At 52.0% G+C, this 18,886-nt stretch overlaps 1 protein-coding gene across 2 annotated transcripts in view; it reads right to left on the bottom strand.

Annotated features, from left to right (window-relative positions):
* Nucleotides 1-18,886, bottom strand: part of thada (THADA armadillo repeat containing) — a 55,188-nt gene that overhangs the window by 17,707 nt on the left and 18,595 nt on the right. For both annotated transcript variants that reach the window (XM_023804366.2, XM_023804368.2), the window contains exons 23-29: nt 18,423-18,555; nt 18,221-18,343; nt 17,285-17,407; nt 15,143-15,234; nt 10,702-10,791; nt 8,769-8,900; nt 2,728-2,896 (exon numbers count right to left, since the gene is read on the bottom strand). In XM_023804366.2, coding sequence (XP_023660134.2) covers nt 2,728-2,896; nt 8,769-8,900; nt 10,702-10,791; nt 15,143-15,234; nt 17,285-17,407; nt 18,221-18,343; nt 18,423-18,555 — 862 coding nt within the window. The remainder of the gene's footprint in view (nt 1-2,727; nt 2,897-8,768; nt 8,901-10,701; nt 10,792-15,142; nt 15,235-17,284; nt 17,408-18,220; nt 18,344-18,422; nt 18,556-18,886) is intronic.

The raw sequence follows: 18,886 nt of genomic DNA, 5'->3' as shown, positions 1-18,886 counted from the left end.
CAAAACACGAAGAAACGGAGAGAAAAAAGCCGGAGAGACGCACAAGGCTTCAGCCTAGGTTAGCACCGCAACCACAAAGACACTCGAAACGTGTCGTGACCGCAAGTTCCTGCACAACAAGAAGAGATAAAGACATTCCACCGATGCCGATTTCCTGTAACGTGAGAGATACCGGTCAGCTATAACTTGGAGATTTTACAAGACCTACACGTTTACTGAATTACGGAAAAAAGCAGGCCGTCATTACTGGCGTTGCAGTAAAAGGATATGCAGTTTGGCGAACTGACAATTGTTTCTGATATGCTTACAGTCCGATCTACCCTGGCCACACACCTACAAGTCAGCGTTTCATCTCCGATGGGATTTGGAGGCAAGACTCGGTCAGCTTCGGTCGTAAGTCGCACCACATCAAAAACTGATGACCACAATCGGCCATTCTGCAGCTGGCTTTGAAGAGCCCCGGCCCAGAGGCGTCTGACATAAGAGATGGTGGGGGGTGGGGGGGGTTGGGAAATCATGGCACATTTGTCCAACAATTAGGCTGTAGGAACTGTGTCAGCCAACACTCCTGCCTTGTGGCTAATTAAGTGCTAAAACAGCTCTGGTGTCAGGATCGTCTAGAGCTCCATCCCACGCCACACCAACTCCCACACTCATTCTCCTACATCAAACACTGCCCAGACTGGGCTGGCCAGCGCTCACCACAGAGATCTTCATTAAGGAACCATGCATGAAATGGTCAGGCCTGATGTGTTGAACAGGACCCCTGATAATCCCTAGACAGGCCTAAGGAGCTGCTCATCCATACCTCAGAAGATCCAGCTGCCACCAGTGGCACTCTCACCCGCTTTTTGCCACACACACAAACGAACGAGCGCAAGAAAAACACTCCCTGGTGGGAGATTAAAGGCGAGTAGATCCCCCCCCTCCCCCCACAACAGGGAACGACGTCACTAACAACCCTGAGTTCTGAAACCTGCTCCCCAACCCCCAGCTCCACGTGTCGATAGATAGTCCCACTATCCTCTGGCTTTGAAGTCCAAAAGCAAAACAGTGACTGGGCCTCATCATCCTTGGGGGGGGGGGGGGGGGGGGTGTTCCTTCCATGTGCCTGTATGTACTCGTTTTAAGAGCTAAGGTGACAAGATAAAGAATTTACAAAAGAAGTATATCAACACAGCAGACTGCATGACCAAACGCACGCATTTGGAAATCGTCAGATGTCCAGCTCCCCTCGCAGGTCCTGAAAGACACTTAAAGTTCACGGTGAGGAACAGCCTACCAAGGCCCTCTCAGAGGGACCCTTTGTCTCCTAAAAGGCTCGTAACCTCAAAGCCCACCCCCACCCCCACCCCCACCCCCCACTGTTGCATGGAGCCATCCTGGAGGTCCTGTCAAAAGAACTACGTCAAATGGGACGGTGGACAACAGGAAGTTATTAAGCAGGTTCCGAAGGAGAAAGTCACACGTGCTAACGTTTTATTGACGTTAAAAGGCTTGTAAAGGGGGCCCAAGAAGGCGTCAAGCACTTTCCAAAGCCTGCAGGCCGTCCTGTTCAGTCTGCCCACCTGTGTCAAGACTCAGTCCCTCATCACAGCTGCTTCAAGGACCTTCAACAGCAGACTGAGCTGCCAAAACTTAACGCCAGGAACCTTCACCAATAGTCTCACGAGGATCATCTCCTTCACCCGAGACGCCAAGCTTGGTGTGACAAAACAGGACTCGTTTCCATGTTCGGATGACGTCTACGGTCCACAAAGACTCAGCCTGATTATCCCCATCTGTCCGAGGGTGTGTGTGCGCAAAAATATGAGCACCTATTTCATGCTGGTTTCCTTTTGGAAAGACTTTCCCTCTTAGCTCATTCTTCTAATACCCTAACTTAGGTTGGGTGGGGAGCTCATGGTTAACTGGCAGCGCAGCCATGCTGATATAACCATTTATGAAGAGCAATCGTAGAAGCATTTCGGCATAGGAAATAATACGACTGGCGATAGTCACAAGCTAATCTTACACAACTGCCGTGTTTCGCCCACATGTCATGGACCAAGATGCCACAACGCCCACATAGTGTTGCACAGATTGGCACCCCACTGATCTGAAACCAGCTGGAGTTGGGTAGGAGGTCATGGATGCTGGCTACTGGCACACCAGCACCTGCACCCAGCCTAGAGTTTTGTTTCCAAAGAAATGAACTCAGTTCCACCTGAGCTCATCTCTGCCACCAACACCACCCCTCTTTACATCACAGAGCTCAACTGAACTAAAGACAGTCATGCACTGGGGGATGGGTGAGGTATGAGCAACACTTACACCACGAAGCTCCACTGTGGGTCATAAATGAGATGTCAGACACTCATGTCCCTTCACAAGACACTCCAGAATTCTGTCTGACTTCATCTGTGCATCCACCCCCACCCCAAAACATTCTACTGCACCCTGACCCCATCCAGAGACAGAAATACACAGAGTATGCCAAACCGCGATCAGCACATTGTCAGTGCGTACCGTAAGAGGACTAAAATGAAGTTTGGCCGCTTTTGGGGGGGGGGGGGGCGGGGTCAATCTGCCCTCCTTTGCCCACAGGTTCACAAATTGCACCGTAACTTCTAGACAGACACCCAGTAAACAGGAAGCTAACCGTACTGGGCTTCATCAGGGTGGAGGCCTAGATAATCATCACGGATCATTACACCAAGACAGAGCGCCAACATAGGCGAGACTGACCTGCAACAAGGTGCCATGGATGTGGTTCTGCTGCACCTGAGGCCCAGGCCCCACAGGGAGGTCCTCCAGCAGAGCACCAATGGTGGAGGGGAGCTGGGTCACAGAGACAAAAGGCACTAGGGCCCTGGCTGCCATCTGGCGTGTCCGATACACAGCAGAGCGACCGCACCTGGAAGACCGTGGGGAAAGGAACGGGTGAAACACACAGCTAAACTTATTAGAAAGCATCCATTCCGGTCAAGGCTTGGCCTTAGTGCTTAAGGGCCAAACATGGGTTTGGGAGTTTTTTTTATATACAGAAAACGTCTGTAATAGATTTGAGCAGACAGACACAAACAGAAACTTGCACAGCAGCTACTTATCAGCTGAAACCAGTCCAATGGTTCTACCGCAGATGCCGAGCTCCCAGGATCAGTGACAAAGCGTCCTCCCACGCTGCATGAGGTAAAACTTTCCCACAAGCCCCCCCGTACTTCTCATGTCTCTCCCTGGGTCATGAGACTGCCGCAGCGCTCTGCAGATCATCCATGCCAGAGGGGTCTGCCATTTAATAATCCAAGCCAGGCATGCCACGGTGGGGCCCCTGGTTCCATTAACACACCCAGACATGCATTTTCTCCTCTTCTTTTAGCAACCATTTTGACCACTATTCGACAAGTGAGAAGCTGAGGCCTCCATCCACCTTGGCCATTCAAGTGGCCTTCCATATCTGAGAGCAGCAGGTCTTTCTAGACCGTCTGTGTTCACAGCTGGGGAGTAAGGTAAGTGCTTCCCAAAATAAAAACCGCTTGCAATGCAACTCTGATGGCCTGTTTCTCTGCCAAACCTGCTCTGATGTCACAACACAAATGAAGATGGGAGTTTTTTTACTTTTTTTTTTCTGGGGGGGGGGGGCTGTGGTGTTGGGGAGGCCAGACCAGTGCTGGGCCTCATTAATGGGACACTGATGCACGGTGACGGCTGGCAGAATAATGAGCTGGTTCTTAGGAGAGGCCGCTACCTTATCCTGAGATCACCACCCCCCAATTGATCCTTATCCTGCCCTCCCCCCTAAGATCAGGAGAAGAAATGCAGGCAGTGTCAGGATGATAATGAGACAGGGTGAGGGAGAGCAGGTGATTAAGGATCGGGGATGGGGGAGGAAGACATGAGTCAGGGAGGTAGAGAGCCAGGCAGAGTCATGTCTGAAATACGCCGAAAATAAGCGATCCGCTGGGCGAGGGTGGGGATGGTGACTGTCATATCCCAAGAGATAATTGAGCTCATCTTCATTTCGAGAACAAACTCAGCAGGAGGTAGGAGAAAAAGGGGATACGAGCAGGAGAAGGACGATGGGAAACGATTTTAAAGATGACATGAGGTAAGCAAAGACTTTTGCCACTGCTCCTAGAACGATGTATACCTAACAATCATTGCCCCGCAAACACATTTCCAATCACGTAAGCAACAAAAGAAAGAGATGGGAGCTTAGCTCAAGGAACTGGGGGGGGAAGGGGTGTGGTGGTGTCAGAAGAGACACATACTACATGGCGACTTTGGCTGCTGCAACGTGCGGACACCACCAAGCCAGCCAGACAAACGCAAGCGGGGAATGGGGCTTATTATAGAAAGGCCCAGAGCTCTCATGGAAACTTGGGACCCCCGCAATGCGCCCTGCAAATCCCTTCTCCCAGAACCACCCACCAAAATTCCCGAGCCCAGGCCCCCTGGTCCCAATGGTCCCACTGCCAAGGGCCTTCCAGCAGCAGCCCACACGTGGAAGCATTTAGCACCAGATGATGCAGTCAGAACCTGGCCCAGATACTCATCTTTCATTTCTACAAGCCAGTCTGAAGGAGTTAAGGGGTACTAGGGGGGGTGGAGCGGCGCTCAAGTCGGCATCCGGGTGCCATTACACCCAGCGAGAGATGGTCTGGAGGTGGCGCCTCCCTTCTTGGAGTTTGCAACAAGCTTGACTTCATAGACTTGATGCAACATTGGAGCAGGGAAAGACGAGTTCATAGAGTGTTTCTTTCAGAGGGTTTAGAAGGGGTCCTGCCTCATGTTTTGCCAAGTGAGTCCTGCCTGGGAAATGGCCTTGGTGATGGTCAGGACCCACATTCCAAAAGTGGCCCCAGAAAACCACCAGCCTTAAAGCTCCTGCAAGGTCCTGCTACAAGCTGGACTCCAGATAACCATCAACCTTAAAAAAATCAGGCAAGCCTTCCAAAGAGAAATAACTTACTCAGAAAGCAATAACACAGACTTTTGAGGTTAATAGTGGTACTGAATCGACAGCTATATACACACACCACATAATTTCTTCTCAGAGTCCAAACTACCACAAAATTCCAATGGTCCCAAATCCCTAACACTTTGTAGATCCATCAGCTCTCTGCCATCACCTGAAGCTCAGGAGAAGCCAGCACCCAGGGAGGCCCCACAACAATGAGGTCAGAAGATGTGCCTCACATGCTACCCAGTCAAAACAAGACAACAGCCACTGCCCCATTTAAGGGGGGGTTTTGTTTCCACCTTACTCCAACGAGTATGACCACCAACCACGCCTCCCAGGCCCCCCCACTCCATATGTTAACTATCATCACTAATTTGTCCCATTAAAACTCTTTGGAGAGGAAATGACAGTTTGGAAGGGTGTAATTTTAGAAACGGGGACGGCCGACTCATCTCATGGGAGTTCAGTCTGAGACAGAGCTCATGGCTGGAAGGGGAGTGTTGGACGATGAGGTTAAATCCTCTGCTGAAAGTAGAGGCCTTTTAGCTCTTCTAAACATATTTCAGTTAAGACAACTAGATTGATGTGATCATGCTAATTTTCCAGTTAGCCTAATCAAAATTCCGTCAAATCCCCATTAGTCCATTAAGCTCAAGACCTCCAGAACCCACCCACGTTCTTCCTCATTCAGTGCCCTGTCTTGTCAAGAACAGGAAAGGGCAAGGCAGATAAAAAGTTTGCAAGTAATAACACCAAGTGTCAAGTCCTTCATGGAACCAAATCCCAGTCAAGGTGGCTATGTTTCCTAAACCTGCCTCTGACCAAGTCATCTGTGGTGGCCCAGTGCAGGCAGCGTGTTGGAATCAGAGTGCTCCAGCTCATTATTTTCTAGCAATGCAAAGGGAGAGAAGTTGTCCGAGTTGCTAGATGACGCCAGGAGTTCCTGGTACCAAAGATATGGGAGTGAACCGCAGGCCAGTGGTACCAGGGCGGCGGCACATTAGCAAGTGCAGAGCTACTCCGGTCAAGGGCCAGTTAAATCACTTTCTTATCGCAGGCGTAAAAAGTGAAAAAAGTGGCGACGTTGCACAACTTCCAGCTGGTACAGAGCAGAAGAGATTCCAGCCTCTTCATTTCTTGACACACTACAAAGACGACGTCAAGGTCTGAAGAATGGATGGGATAATGCGCTACCACAGATGCTGGGCTGGGGGACAGAACACAAGCAAATGTTCTACTGTCATATCAACTACGTAAATGCAAATTCACTGGGACTTCAGATATGGTCCAGGTCCAGGGACAAAGGTCCACTCTCGAGAAAGTGACCAAAAGGCATAGGGGGTTGGCAAGGAAGAATGCGTGAAAAAGGGATAGCCTGACAGGAAGTGGTAAATCCCAGGTGGGGAAAAGGAGGGTGGGGGAGGTGGGGGTAGAGATTCTAATCTCAGGCAACTAATCTCAGAGTAACACTGTGCCAGGGTAAAAATAAACTTCTGAGAGTCCCTGCAAGGCAGACAGATAGAAATCACAAATGAGAATCCTGAACACGTACGCAAACTCGGGTGGGGAGAGAGAGCCAAAGCATCCCAGCTAGTGCTATATTTAACATGGAGAACATGTGGGCTCCATTTAACTGGAAGCACACGCATACCTTTCCCAGGCACAAAGCAGCCCTGGTCTTTAGCCCCCAGCAGGAGCCACCAAGGATCCAAACCCAACCCCACCCACATGTCCATTAACAACCAGCCAGTCAGGACTGCCTGCCAACCAGTGCGGACCCAGTTGCAGGAGGCCCCAGCAGGGCAGGCAGAAAGACCGGCAGAAAAGCCGAACCCCGAAGTACAGAGATGGGATCCTTACAATGGCCAGCAGATCACAAATGTGTGCAGAACCATGTGGGTCATCCCGAGTATATATGGGCTAAAAACACAAGGTGATACTTGGGAGGCATAACAAGAGAGCCAGACCGTCCTACGCCTACACCTTCCAATGGTAAGAAAAATTGCCCCGCAAATCCCTAGTCGTCTCCCTGGCGCTTCAGGCATGCCACATGCCCTCAGCTCACCTCACAACACCTGCCCCAGTCCAGGCTATATACCACCACATATACCCCATCGCTGCTCAGCTTCTGACCTCCGCTACGCCTGCCTAGACCACCTGAACCAGACCATCAGAAAACTCCGCCTCACCCCGCTGTGAAAAGATGGCATCTCTCGCACGAGTGGAGTTTCCAAACAACAGGACTGCGGAGCCAAGCACCTTGTGCCCTGTGTGAGGCCTGTGAGGACAGGAAATGAGGAGAAAATAAAAAGGCCAACAAGACAGTAACGCGAGGGAGAAGGTCCATCGAAAGAGGCTCGCAGAAGAGATTCCCGTGACGATGTTCCTATCGACCCCAGACGGCTCGCACGTTTCGCCTGCGGCCAGAGACGCCATGAAGTGTTTACTGTGCCTCTCACCAGATCTCAGCTATGCTAAGCACCCTGCTGAGCAATCCGGGGGGGGCGGGGGGGTTTAATGCCTGCCATGTGGATAATTCCCAGCTGAATGTAAGCGTGCAGGAGGCAACCATTCACAGTCACAACTCCCAAATAAAGATAGAGAGTCAAAAGTGAAACACAGGAATCAGGTCTTCCTTAGGCCTCCTACCGCCCAGAAGGTCAGCATGACCCAGTGAGTGGTTTTAACTACCAAACCTGCATTTCCCCGTGAAATGAAACTGCTTCTGCTCACTGGGGGTGTTCTCGCTGCCTCATCAGTGTAAAGCTCATACACACGACCCTCCTATGTCAGGTTCCAGCTTGAGATCAAGACACTAATGACTTCCAAGACAGTTACGGACTGATAACCTCAGTGACTGTATTTTATTACATTGATAATTAGGAGGGACGGGTCGTTTCTGGATACAACAAAGGAGACACCACAACCCCCTGAGGAATATCACCTCTGGTTGCCAACATTACCATCAGTCACCTTATCTTGGTGTGGATCATGCATACAGACAGAACCCAACATTCTCTGCTCTCATTTTTATAACCCTGCTCCCGCCAAGTGCCAGCTGTAAACATTAATAACTTACCAACCAATACAGGGTGTAATTAATAGGGGACCTGCCTACCCCCCCCACCCCCCCCCACACTAGTAGGGCACTGCTGCAGAATTACGTCAAACGGTAATCAACTGATTCATTCGTTCACGTTTAACAGACAGTGCATCTTGTCTTTTCGGCCCCTTGAAGGTGTGTGTTTGTAAGCAGTTTTGGAACGTCCTGGCGGGTGACGGTTCGTGGGTCATACCTGACATCAAACGCGGGTGGGGGACAGGATGATAAGGCATGATGTCCCCCGCCTGTGTGCGCAATGCGCCGGCAGCTCTGACGGGACACACTCGAGATCACCCGTTTTCTTATGGCTGCGGGAAGAACCTGTTCCAATAATATTTTTCTTTGTTCCACAGAAATGAGAAAAATCCATGCACGGGGGTAACTGCGGGACTAGCTTTGGGGTGGGGAAGATAACAGGGCGGGGGGTCTGGGAACGTCGAGAGACGGCACAAAGTACACTGCGTTTACAGATGCGGCACACTGCTAACCCCAGCTATGCCATTAACCCTTTCAGACCTAGCCTACACCTTAAAACATGTTAATACGCCACCAAAGCCACTCGCCACTGAGCCTGGACTTCGGCTAGAGGCCCGGAAAACAGGAGAGGGGAGGCCCCCAGTATGAGCTCTCCAGGATGGGACATCATAGAAAGTTGAGGGGGGGGGGGGGGGGGGACACAAGCAAAACAAGAGGGAAGCAGGCAAAAGCACAGGGGGCACTTACTTGATGATGAAGGGCAGGAAGGTGGCCAATCCCAGCGGGGAGCAGGACCCGTCCATGGGGGAGGGGTAGAGTCGTCCCAGAACAAGCAACAGGAGATAGAGGCTGGGGTGCAATTTGACTTTTCCGGAGTCACTGTCACAAAAAGGAGAACGTGTCACTTTAAAAAGGCATCAAACACCCAAAAGATGAGCTACAGTACAAGATTTGTCCAGTGGCATGCAGGACCACAGAAAGACAGGCCATTATGAACATGCAAAAGGTCAAACACAGGCACGGGTAACAGCGTCCTAATGCAAGCACTTTTGTGGGTGTCCTGGCCCCCCAGCCTGGCACCAGACAGGCCAGTCAGTCGCTTCCACAGAAAGGCGACCAAAAGCTGCTCCTTTTCATAACATCAGGTCCGGCCCAGCACACAGAGGCCCAACTCTGCTTCTAATTACAAACCTCAATTAAAGAGCCCCGACCTCCAGTCATGACAAATGCCCAGGGACAGGCAAGCGATCGTGCAAATAGTAAATGTGAGGGGTGGTAAATTTGGGGCCATGTAACGTGCTTAGCATCAGCTTTCACTGCGCCAGCCGGGGATGCGGGTGACATGAAAGTCGCGGGGAGAGAGCGAGAGGAATTGGGAACACATGACGGGCTCTGACGTGCTCCGGTCGGTGCCGAGGATGGCGCCAAGAGAGGAGAGCCGAGGGAGAGTTTATAGTGGAGATCGATCGAGGGCACGGAGACGGGCTCCCTGACTCTCAAGGCCCAACAGAGGCAGAACCAGAACCGAACCCGTATCTGTACTCGTCGCTCAAACACAAGGACAGGGGATCGGTGAGTTCCCAAACCCCCACAACCTCAGCTCAGCATGGGAATCTGCACTTGTGCCATGATAAATTGCAGAATCTGTAAAGGTTACAGTGTTCAAAGCAGGAAGGACGCCACAATCGCACTGCTATCCACGCCGCTCTGACACGTCTTCGCCCAGCAGTGGGTCACCCCCATCCCACACCTATGCAAAACTGTCACAATCTCTCTCCACACTTTAGTCTTTTTACAGCTTCTGTTTGTCCGGAAAGATCGCAATGTTCCAGGTCACACCAAACACCCAGGGTGTCTGGAAGGGGTGGGGGGGGGGGGGGGGGAAATAACACTCCACTTGCTCCCTCAATTTCAAGACTCCCAAGGACCGGGGTTTGACTTCCATTTCCACCCCCAGGGCAGAGTGCAGCTCCATGACCCAGTCCACTCCTCAGGCCGCTTGTTCCCCTTCCAGCTGACACGCGATTCCCATGGCACTCCGGGAGCGCCTGCCCTGGGACGGACTGGGAAGTTTTAAGGGGAAAAACTATGTCCAGAACAGTGAAGCGCATCTGGGGAACTGGTGAAATCCTGTGTGATTCCACCATCGCTACGACAACTCGATCCATAGCCGACACTGAGGACGAAAAACGGCCGACTCAGCAGGGCACGTGGGCAGGGGAGGGACGGGGGCAGGTTGAAAATACATTAAGATAATTCAATACACATTAGGAAAATATTGACAAATGGAATTCCTAGCCTTCACCCACAGGTTGGGAAGCAGAGAAGGACAATCCGTCGGGGCTCGCCGGGCCGGCCGCAGAGTACACAAGTCAACGCGAGGACAACACGGACTCCCGGCACCACTCCACTCTTTTGCTTGGAGGGAAGGGGAGCAATGTTACTCACCTTATCTGCACAATCTTCCTGAGGAAACAGAATTGGTCCATCAGAGCTGGTTTAATGAGTTTAATGAGGCCAGTTTAATGAGTTTAATTAAGGACCTGAGAGAAGCTGAGGAGGAGGAAAACAGGAAAGCCCGACTGAGCCGGGAGGTCTGAAGTGCGTCTCACACTCCAGGGGTAAAACATGCTTAAACCCCCCCCCCCCCCCCAAACATACATACAGACTCCATCTCTACCTTTCCACAGACATGGCAGCCTCCTCCAGCTGGCCCAGGAGGAAGGGGTACAGAGCTGGGAAGCGTGTGAAAAACTCCCGGCCCGTCATCCTGAATGAGGGGAATAAAACAACCAAATGACACCCACTTTCCCATATGGACATTCGGCTTATAGACATTCCCACGGCAGCTTTCACCAGCACCCTCACACCTCACAGTCCAGCTAAACTTCCCGTCCCGTGTCCATTTTCCTGACATCTTCTGGTTTTCGTAGAACCATGACAGTGCAGGCAGTTGGTGGGCCAAGCTGATCATGGAAAGGATTGTACATATTCAGCCCTAACCCCCCCCCCCCCCCCCCCACCCCAGCCAGATGCTCTCATACAGCACTTAGACTCTGGAGGTAAGCCACATTTATTACACAATTTTCAGGCTGCCGACTCTCCTGGGGGATCCAAAATGATGTATGATGTTTGTGGGTTCTGAATGGTTTTTTTTTTTGGGGGGGGGATTCCTTTTGAACAGGCTACAGGAGCAGATCTGCATTGGCCCCCCATGTGGGCCACAAGGCCCACAAACCTACTAACAGGCTGACGGACAGGCAGAAAGTGCTGATGAAACATGACAGAAGCATAGAGTAAGTGCAGGTAAGAAGCACCCGGACTCATTAACACCGACAAAGCGAGTGGCCATGACCAGAGGTGAAATGGAACAACATACACATGCGGTTATTGACCAATAACAGTTAAGGTTACACTTCAGCCAGGCAGCAGCAGCCCAAACCAAGCTTGCATCCTGATAGCTACAGAAAAATAACAAAGGCTGGATTTTTTTCTTCTTCTTTTTAATCTCAAACACACCACAAAAAAATGTGGGGGGAGGCCTTAAGGTCTGGCTTCCCAGCCACTTCCTTAAATATCAAAGGTTTGAAGGCCAGTAACTGGCTCATTAAAACCTGGGCTGGCTCTTTTTATGGGGCTGATGTTAACCAGGAGAGAAACAAAGTTCACAGTTTGTGTTTGTTTACTCCTGAAAGAACAGCGTGTCTGGAAACAAACCCCGGCGGTACCGGCCCACTCCCCGCATCCCGTCTGATGCGGCCGCTCCGCACCCACTTCCCACGATGCATTGGGGTAGGGGGGCGGGAGGGGGTGTCACTCCTACCTGTGCTCATGGTTCGACCGCAAACCTACGGCTGAACGGAGCCGACCCTCAGCGGGATTACGGACGCCGGGCAGCACGGGCGGGACGCCGGAATGAGCCCACGTGTCGTGTCCAAGGTGGAAATCAGTCTTAATTTAATAAATTAGGTAAAATACAGATTAGTTCCCTCAACATGGGTTCTGGGTAAGTAAAAAGCAGGCGGGGCGGTCAAAGGATGTGGCATGGGAGTGAAAGGGGACAGGAAGCACACATCAACTCGCGGCCCAGATTAATGGCGGCGTGGCGATAACTATCCGACAGACTCCTTTTTTCGTTCTTAGGAACTTATCTGGGTCAACGTGGACTTTGTCTGACTTGCTCTGAAAGCAGTTCCCAAACCCCCCCCCACCAGACCTGTTGAAATGTTACCTCCCCCGCACCCCTGATGCCACCAGGGCCTCGTCACGAGAGGATCAGCCGCACGGGTTCGAGATTTGGGCGGCCACTCATATGCCATAAACGCAACCGCACGGAAAGGCTGAACCAAACGCCATGCCCCCCCCTCCCCCCAAGCGAGCCCGAGTCCAGAACCACCAATGGCTGACGTGTAGAAAACGTTTCCTTTCTGGCCACTCAGAGGGGGGTCATTTGGTTTTTCCAATGCATCACACAAGAAAAAAAAAAAACACATGGAAACCGTAAGCCGCTTCAACTAGATGGGGTGAAGGAAACAGAGATGGGCGGGGCTTGAGAGGCTGACACGGGTCACCTGATGACCTCATTGTGGGGGACGAGCATAAACCGAAGACGGATGTTAAAGCGGCAGGGAACGGCGGCACAAACGTACATGTGCTGCCTCGTAAATAACACGGACTGGGGGTCTACGCTCCCCCCACCCCCTCGTGATACACAGTGCTGGACTGTTGACCGGTGCTTCAGTAAACACTGTGGTTCTCTGTGACCTGTGCCAGTGCTGCCCATGCAGGTAACACAGCCAGACTGTGAGCCCGGTCCGCTGCTCAAACACATGCATACATGCAGACACACTCACACGGCCAGACTGTGAGCCCGGTCCGCTGCTCAAACACACGCATACATGCAGACACACTCACACGGCCAGACTGTGAGCCCGGTCCGCTGCTCAAACACATGCATACATGCAGACACACTCACACAGCCAGACTGTGAGCCCGGTCCGCTGCTCAAACACATGCATACATGCAGACACACTCACACAGCCAGACTGTGAGCTCGGTCCGCTGCTCAGACACACTCACACAGCCAGACTGTGAGCCCGGTCCGCTGCTCAAACACACGCATACATGCAGACACACTCACACGGCCAGACTGTGAGCCCGGTCCGCTGCTGAAACACACGCATACATGCAGACACACTCACACGGCCAGACTGTGAGCCCGGTCCGCTGCTCAAACACACGCATACATGCAGACACACTCACACGGCCAGACTGTGAGCTCGGTCCGTTGCTCAAACACCTCACACAGCTGGGGGGCTTCTATAGAGACTGAACTTAGAGCACAAACAAATACCGTCTGGAACCAACACACCAACAGCAGTGAGTGTAATAATTGCAACAATTCAATACTGACTCAGACAATTAAGATGATAGTCTTATGAAAGTGTTTTCCAGAAGACCCAAAAATAGCTTGCTGGAACTCCTCCCCCCAGAGACCAGCAGCCCGATGCCTCTCGTCATGGCAACCCCACCGCGCTGTTATAGGCGCGGTACGAGGAGAGCGACACAGGAAAAAGGGTCGCACACGGATGAATGGATCTGCTTTCATTTACAAAAGTTCCCCACGGGTCTGGGATCAAAAAGGGGGTCAGGTCTTTTGGAGAAACTGACCCCGCCTCCTATAGCATGAAAAGAAACATGTTGATCCTGATATGCTAGCAGACTGTTCGGTGTGTTGTTGGACGGTTCACAGGAAACCGGTATCAGAATGTGACCGGAGTTCCGTAACGTGACTTTGTGTGTGTGTGTGTGTGTGTGTGTGTAGGCGGGGAGGGGGGGGGTGATCCAATGCACTTCAAGCACCTGCTTGAACAGGACCAAACACTACACAGGCAAAGTTACGACAACAAAGATTCTGGGACGTCTGAAACCAAAGCTACCATGGAAACCAGCAGATCAAACCGCTCGCTGGTTTTCAAAAACAACGAATTAAGCATGAAACAAATCTGGCCAAATCAAAGAAATTAACCTAAAGAAACCACAGCCTGCCCACAATAAACCTCTCGTTACATACCTCCCCCCCCCAACCACCACCATAACCAGTTCACCACTAACAAGCACATAATCTCCCTGTCTGCTCCCAGCATGCACTGGGGTCACGCCTTGGAGCTTGTGTAGGTCAGCCTAAGGTGAGATTACGTCAGCAACAGGATCAAAGGCCCCAGCAGTCGGGGACGTGACCCCATGGCTGAGGGGCAAGGGGATAAGGGTTCGAGCAAAATCGCCTTCCTCCCTCATGTCGGCATACTCTCTGCCCTGTGATCTCGTCATCGAAACTCGACCGCGAGGTCAGCAGGCACCAGCGGGAGGGGGACGAACTGAGCGACCAGCAAATCCAGTGCAGGAACGGAACAGCCAATCTGATAACAGGCCTCCGACAGGAGGTCCAGATCAGGGGTGGTGAGAATCTCTCACACACACAGACACACTAAGTATCTATCTTTATGGGGACTCCGCTTTCATTTCTATGGGAAAAACCCTAATCCCAATAAGGACACCCTTAACCCCCACCCAGCCCTATCCTTATCCATAAGTAACTAAACAAAATACAAGACTTTCGACATTCTAAGTAACTTGATTTCATTCACAGATTTTTATAAAACAGAGTTTCAACCGGAAGGTCAAAATAAGAGGTTTTTATCACATTGTAGCAGATATATGGTCCCCACGATGTAATATATACATGCCCACACATACACACACGTGCGTGCTAGCATGGCAAACTGCTGCCTACTACTCAAACAACAGGGAGATAAGAGGCAGAGAAAGAGCAGGGAGACACAAAACACAGAAAGCAGCAGCAGGACTGTTGTGCCAATCTTGCAGAAAGGCTGTACTCTTTGAACAAACAACATTTTAAGCTGGAAACTGCACATATCATTTACATCTGCTGGAAATAAACTGGGGAACTGTGATTGATTACTTCACCCAGGCCAAGCAGGGAGATGGGAGATGTGCTCAGTGGGAGCACACTGCCCCCTGGTGACAGAAGAGGTACAGTGGTGGCGGTGGCGGTGGTGACAAACGGGAGGAGGGGTCGACGAGGTGAGCCAGGACCCCACCTGTTTTTCTTAGAGTGCTCGTCTTTGCCCCTCTTCACACCGAAGATCCTGGTGATCAGGGTGCTGAAGAGCAGGGTGGACGAGTTGCGTACCTGCAGGAGGGAGAGAGAGAGAAGCTCGTCACCCAGCGTCGGCAGGAAGCCACGCAGACTCGACACTGCGGGTGGCAGGCCGGGACACCGCCCATCCCTGCAGGGACAGCAAACTGGGAAGCCGCGAGCAGCCCAAACAGATCCTGGATCAGCTCCTGGTAGTCGCCCACTGGATTGCAGGAGGCAGAGTTGTTTGTTTACACTCCGCGTCGGGGAGCTGGGATGCTCCCGCTGCTCACTGCCAGCGGTAATCCATCTCCGGTGGTATTCCTGGCAGAGGCTTCCCCACAGCTCCTGGGGCAGATGTCTGGCAGGCACAAGGCCTCCCTTAGATATATTAAGCTGGTCAGAAGACACACCCGTCGGCCAATTCGGCTAAAAGCTGCGTTATGAAAACGCACCGTCATTTCTGGACAAATAAGCCACTGAGATACGACAGAGGAGAGACTGCTGTCATGCATCAGTGCGCATGCAGAAAAGAGTGCAGTAAGAGACAGACAATCAGCACCGAGCACTAAATCTGGAGGGAGTCGCACAAGCTGGCGTTTCTGCACGGCTTCCACGTGGGACGTTGGCTCATAATGAGCAGAATCTTCTGGAAAGTATCTACCTGACCCCAGTTACAGTGGCCTCCAGGTGGGGGACCTGCAGGAGGAAGCCGGTTCCTGGGCTTGAGGAAGCCGGTTCCTGGGCTTGAGGAAGCCGGTTCCTGGGCTTGAGGAAGCCGGTTCCTGGGCTTCAGGAACCGGCTTCAGGGCATGGCTGAGGCCACCCCCACTGAGGGCTCCTCCGCGGGGAGGAGATCAAAGGGACTGTGAGGGAGTCTTCCCGGGGTTTTCTGATGCCACAGAAGGCCCACGTCCCACACCATGCACGGCGTCCCCCCCTCCCACAGGAGAAAGTCTTTAATCGAGTCAGCAGGAGATTCAAAGCGGGAGAGCGTGGAGTGACGAGTGCGTTGGGTTTCACAGCGAGGTGACAGAGCGAGACTCAGGGTCCCTCCGCACTAATACGTTTTCGTTTAGTAACGCGAGAATTCTTACGATTTAGCCTCCTGTCCGCACTACCACAGATCTTTTTTCCCCAGAAACGGAGAAAAATCTCACCGCTCTGGCAACTAATCTTTATGAGCGTCTACACTGCATTTACAGAAAGATAAAAATGTTGTCACGCCTACATCAGTGAGCTCCGACTTGTTCATCCCTTTCCTGTTTAGCTCTCTTTGTTTCAAAGGTTATTCTTCACGGGAATAAAGAACGCTTTGTCTTTGTTTTCACGGAAGTAAGACACACGTGAGCATGGAGGACGTACAAGACCTTTGCTGCCTAGTATATGTTGTTTTGCTTACTGGGGTCTGTTTCACAAAGCAGGATTTCTTGCTTAGCCAGATAACTTGCCAGATTTAAGGTAGTCTGGGCTAAATAGACCTTATTTTCATCAACTTACATTTATCCCAGACTACCTTAAATCTGGCAAGTTATCTGGCTAAGCAAGTAATCCTGCTTTGTGAAACAGGCCCCTGGTGTGCAGCTATATCGGGTTTTTTGTACATTGTATGCTGTTTACAACTATTGTGGAGCTCAAAACGAGAGTGTAACTGAGCCAAGTTAACGTGCAGCTCTAGCTTATGATAAAGACATCCAGGTTCATTTGATGGTTCATTTTATGTACAGCTTTGTGTCTGCGGTCCTACAGTATATTCCGCTTCTGCTAAATAAAATACCTGCATTTACTTTAAACACATGGCTGTCTGTGAGATTAATCAACAGTTAAGCGTTTATAAAAACTTTCTTACTAATCAAAGTCAAAATAAATGATTCAAAATATATACTTTGTCACTTCTAGAATTATAATAAAAAAAAAAAAAAAACTTTGGTCAAAAAAATCCCAGGGAAAATTCTGCAAGTCATGGAGGCACAGGCCTTGCGTGGAGACCATCCTACAGGTGTTTCTATGGCCTGACAGGGGGGGGTCTTATTTGAAAGGTACAAGCTGAAGTAAAGGTGTCCGGAAGAGGCGAGTGAAATTTGAGCAGGAGGTGCAGACTCACCGCCCAGACCGGCGAGGTGAACCCCAGCACGGCGGCCTGCACACCATCGGCGACGAAGGGCATGACGTTCTCTCCCAGGCGCGTGTCCCGGTATAGGGCCCGCAGGATGTTCAGGGCGTGGACCTGAGCGGACACCAAGAACATGAGATCACCAGGCGTCTCATCAGGCAAGTCTCGAGGGACAGATTCGCATCTTACAGGGTCAGCTGACCGTCCCTGAAGCTCTCCGCAGAAGGGAAGCGCAACGCGACCGAATCCGAGTCACCGCATTCCACTCCGGACAGACGCCGGATACACGGCTCCTGCCCGGTCAAAATAAGCCACACCCAGCCTGCACGGATAAGCTGGGACGCCGCTTGCTGCTCCAGGAAGCCGCATAACTTGTTATATATGTCCCCCCCCACAAGGGCTGTAACGCTCGGCAAAAACAGAGAGATGATATAACCCACACACTGGACAGGAAACAGCTACAGACAGAGGGGCCATTCTCCGCACCCGCCGTTTCGCCCCCTGGTGGCACGCAGCTGGCCGCAGGCCGCGGCGGGGACGGCGGAGCGCCGGTGCTGGGAGGGGCCGGCCGGGGAGGATGTGGGCCGGGGGTCTGAGGCCGGCCATCCCGTCAGTCCGCTATCCGCACAACTCATTCAAACACGGCGGGATAAATTTAGGCGCAAACCACCAACTCCGGAAACAGCGGCGCGGGAGCCCAGGCGGGCGGGGATGCGGCACTGACCACGAATGGCCCCCCGGGGAGCGCATTTTGGGGTCTCGCCCAGGCGGGGGAGGGGATTCTGTTACCCCCGACACCCCTCTCAATGTCCCCCTTTGTTCGAGTGTCGGATAAACAGCTGCAGGTGTTTCCGGGGCCCCTGCAGTACAGGGGGCGTTAGGTTATAGGCCGAGGACAGTGGAAAGACGGCGCATGTGCGAGCAAACCTGCGGGACTGTGCTGCCGTGGGGGGCGGCGGCGCGAGGGGGCATGGCCAGGGCTGTCAGCTCCCTCATCGTGGTCTTCAGGAGACTGCAGCTGGAGGACTTGGGCTCTGACGATAGGAGGGCCTGCAGAAGAGCAGAGCCTGAGGGTCAGAGTGCTGGCGCACGTGTTGCGAGGGCAAGCGGCTGGCTTGCGGAGCCGTACCTGTATGTAGAACGGAATGCCGGCACTGCGCCGCGTGGCACACAGTTTCGACGAGGGGTCGCTGCGCTTCACCTCCTCTAGGACCTCCCTCAGCCAGCGGGCGGGCAGCTGCTGCAGGATCTGGCTGCCTCTCCTGGGGTCAGACAGCAAGGAAAGTTCCATGGTCACAGGGCCTACGGGGACCCCTGATAAAGCGCCATCCAGTCTGAGAGCCTAACACATCGCCTCCTGGTGGTCATGTCACAGCAACACATTTGTTCTCATCCCAGGCTATGGTCAAGACCCCATACCCATTTATGGTAAAATCCACCCCTTCAGAATTATACATTTTGTCCACAGAAGATTTAAAATGAGCAGAATGAAAGGTAACTATGCTGGTAGAGGGAGCCCTGGGAACACTGAGCTTATAGGAATTTTTTGCCAAAACTTTTTAATCCATTTCACGGCGAATATAATCTAAGTCC

The sequence above is a fragment of the Paramormyrops kingsleyae genome, chromosome 3 (assembly GCF_048594095.1).
Source record: "Paramormyrops kingsleyae isolate MSU_618 chromosome 3, PKINGS_0.4, whole genome shotgun sequence".
NCBI lineage: Eukaryota > Metazoa > Chordata > Actinopteri > Osteoglossiformes > Mormyridae > Paramormyrops > Paramormyrops kingsleyae.
This window is presented reverse-complemented; position numbering and strand designations above follow the sequence as displayed.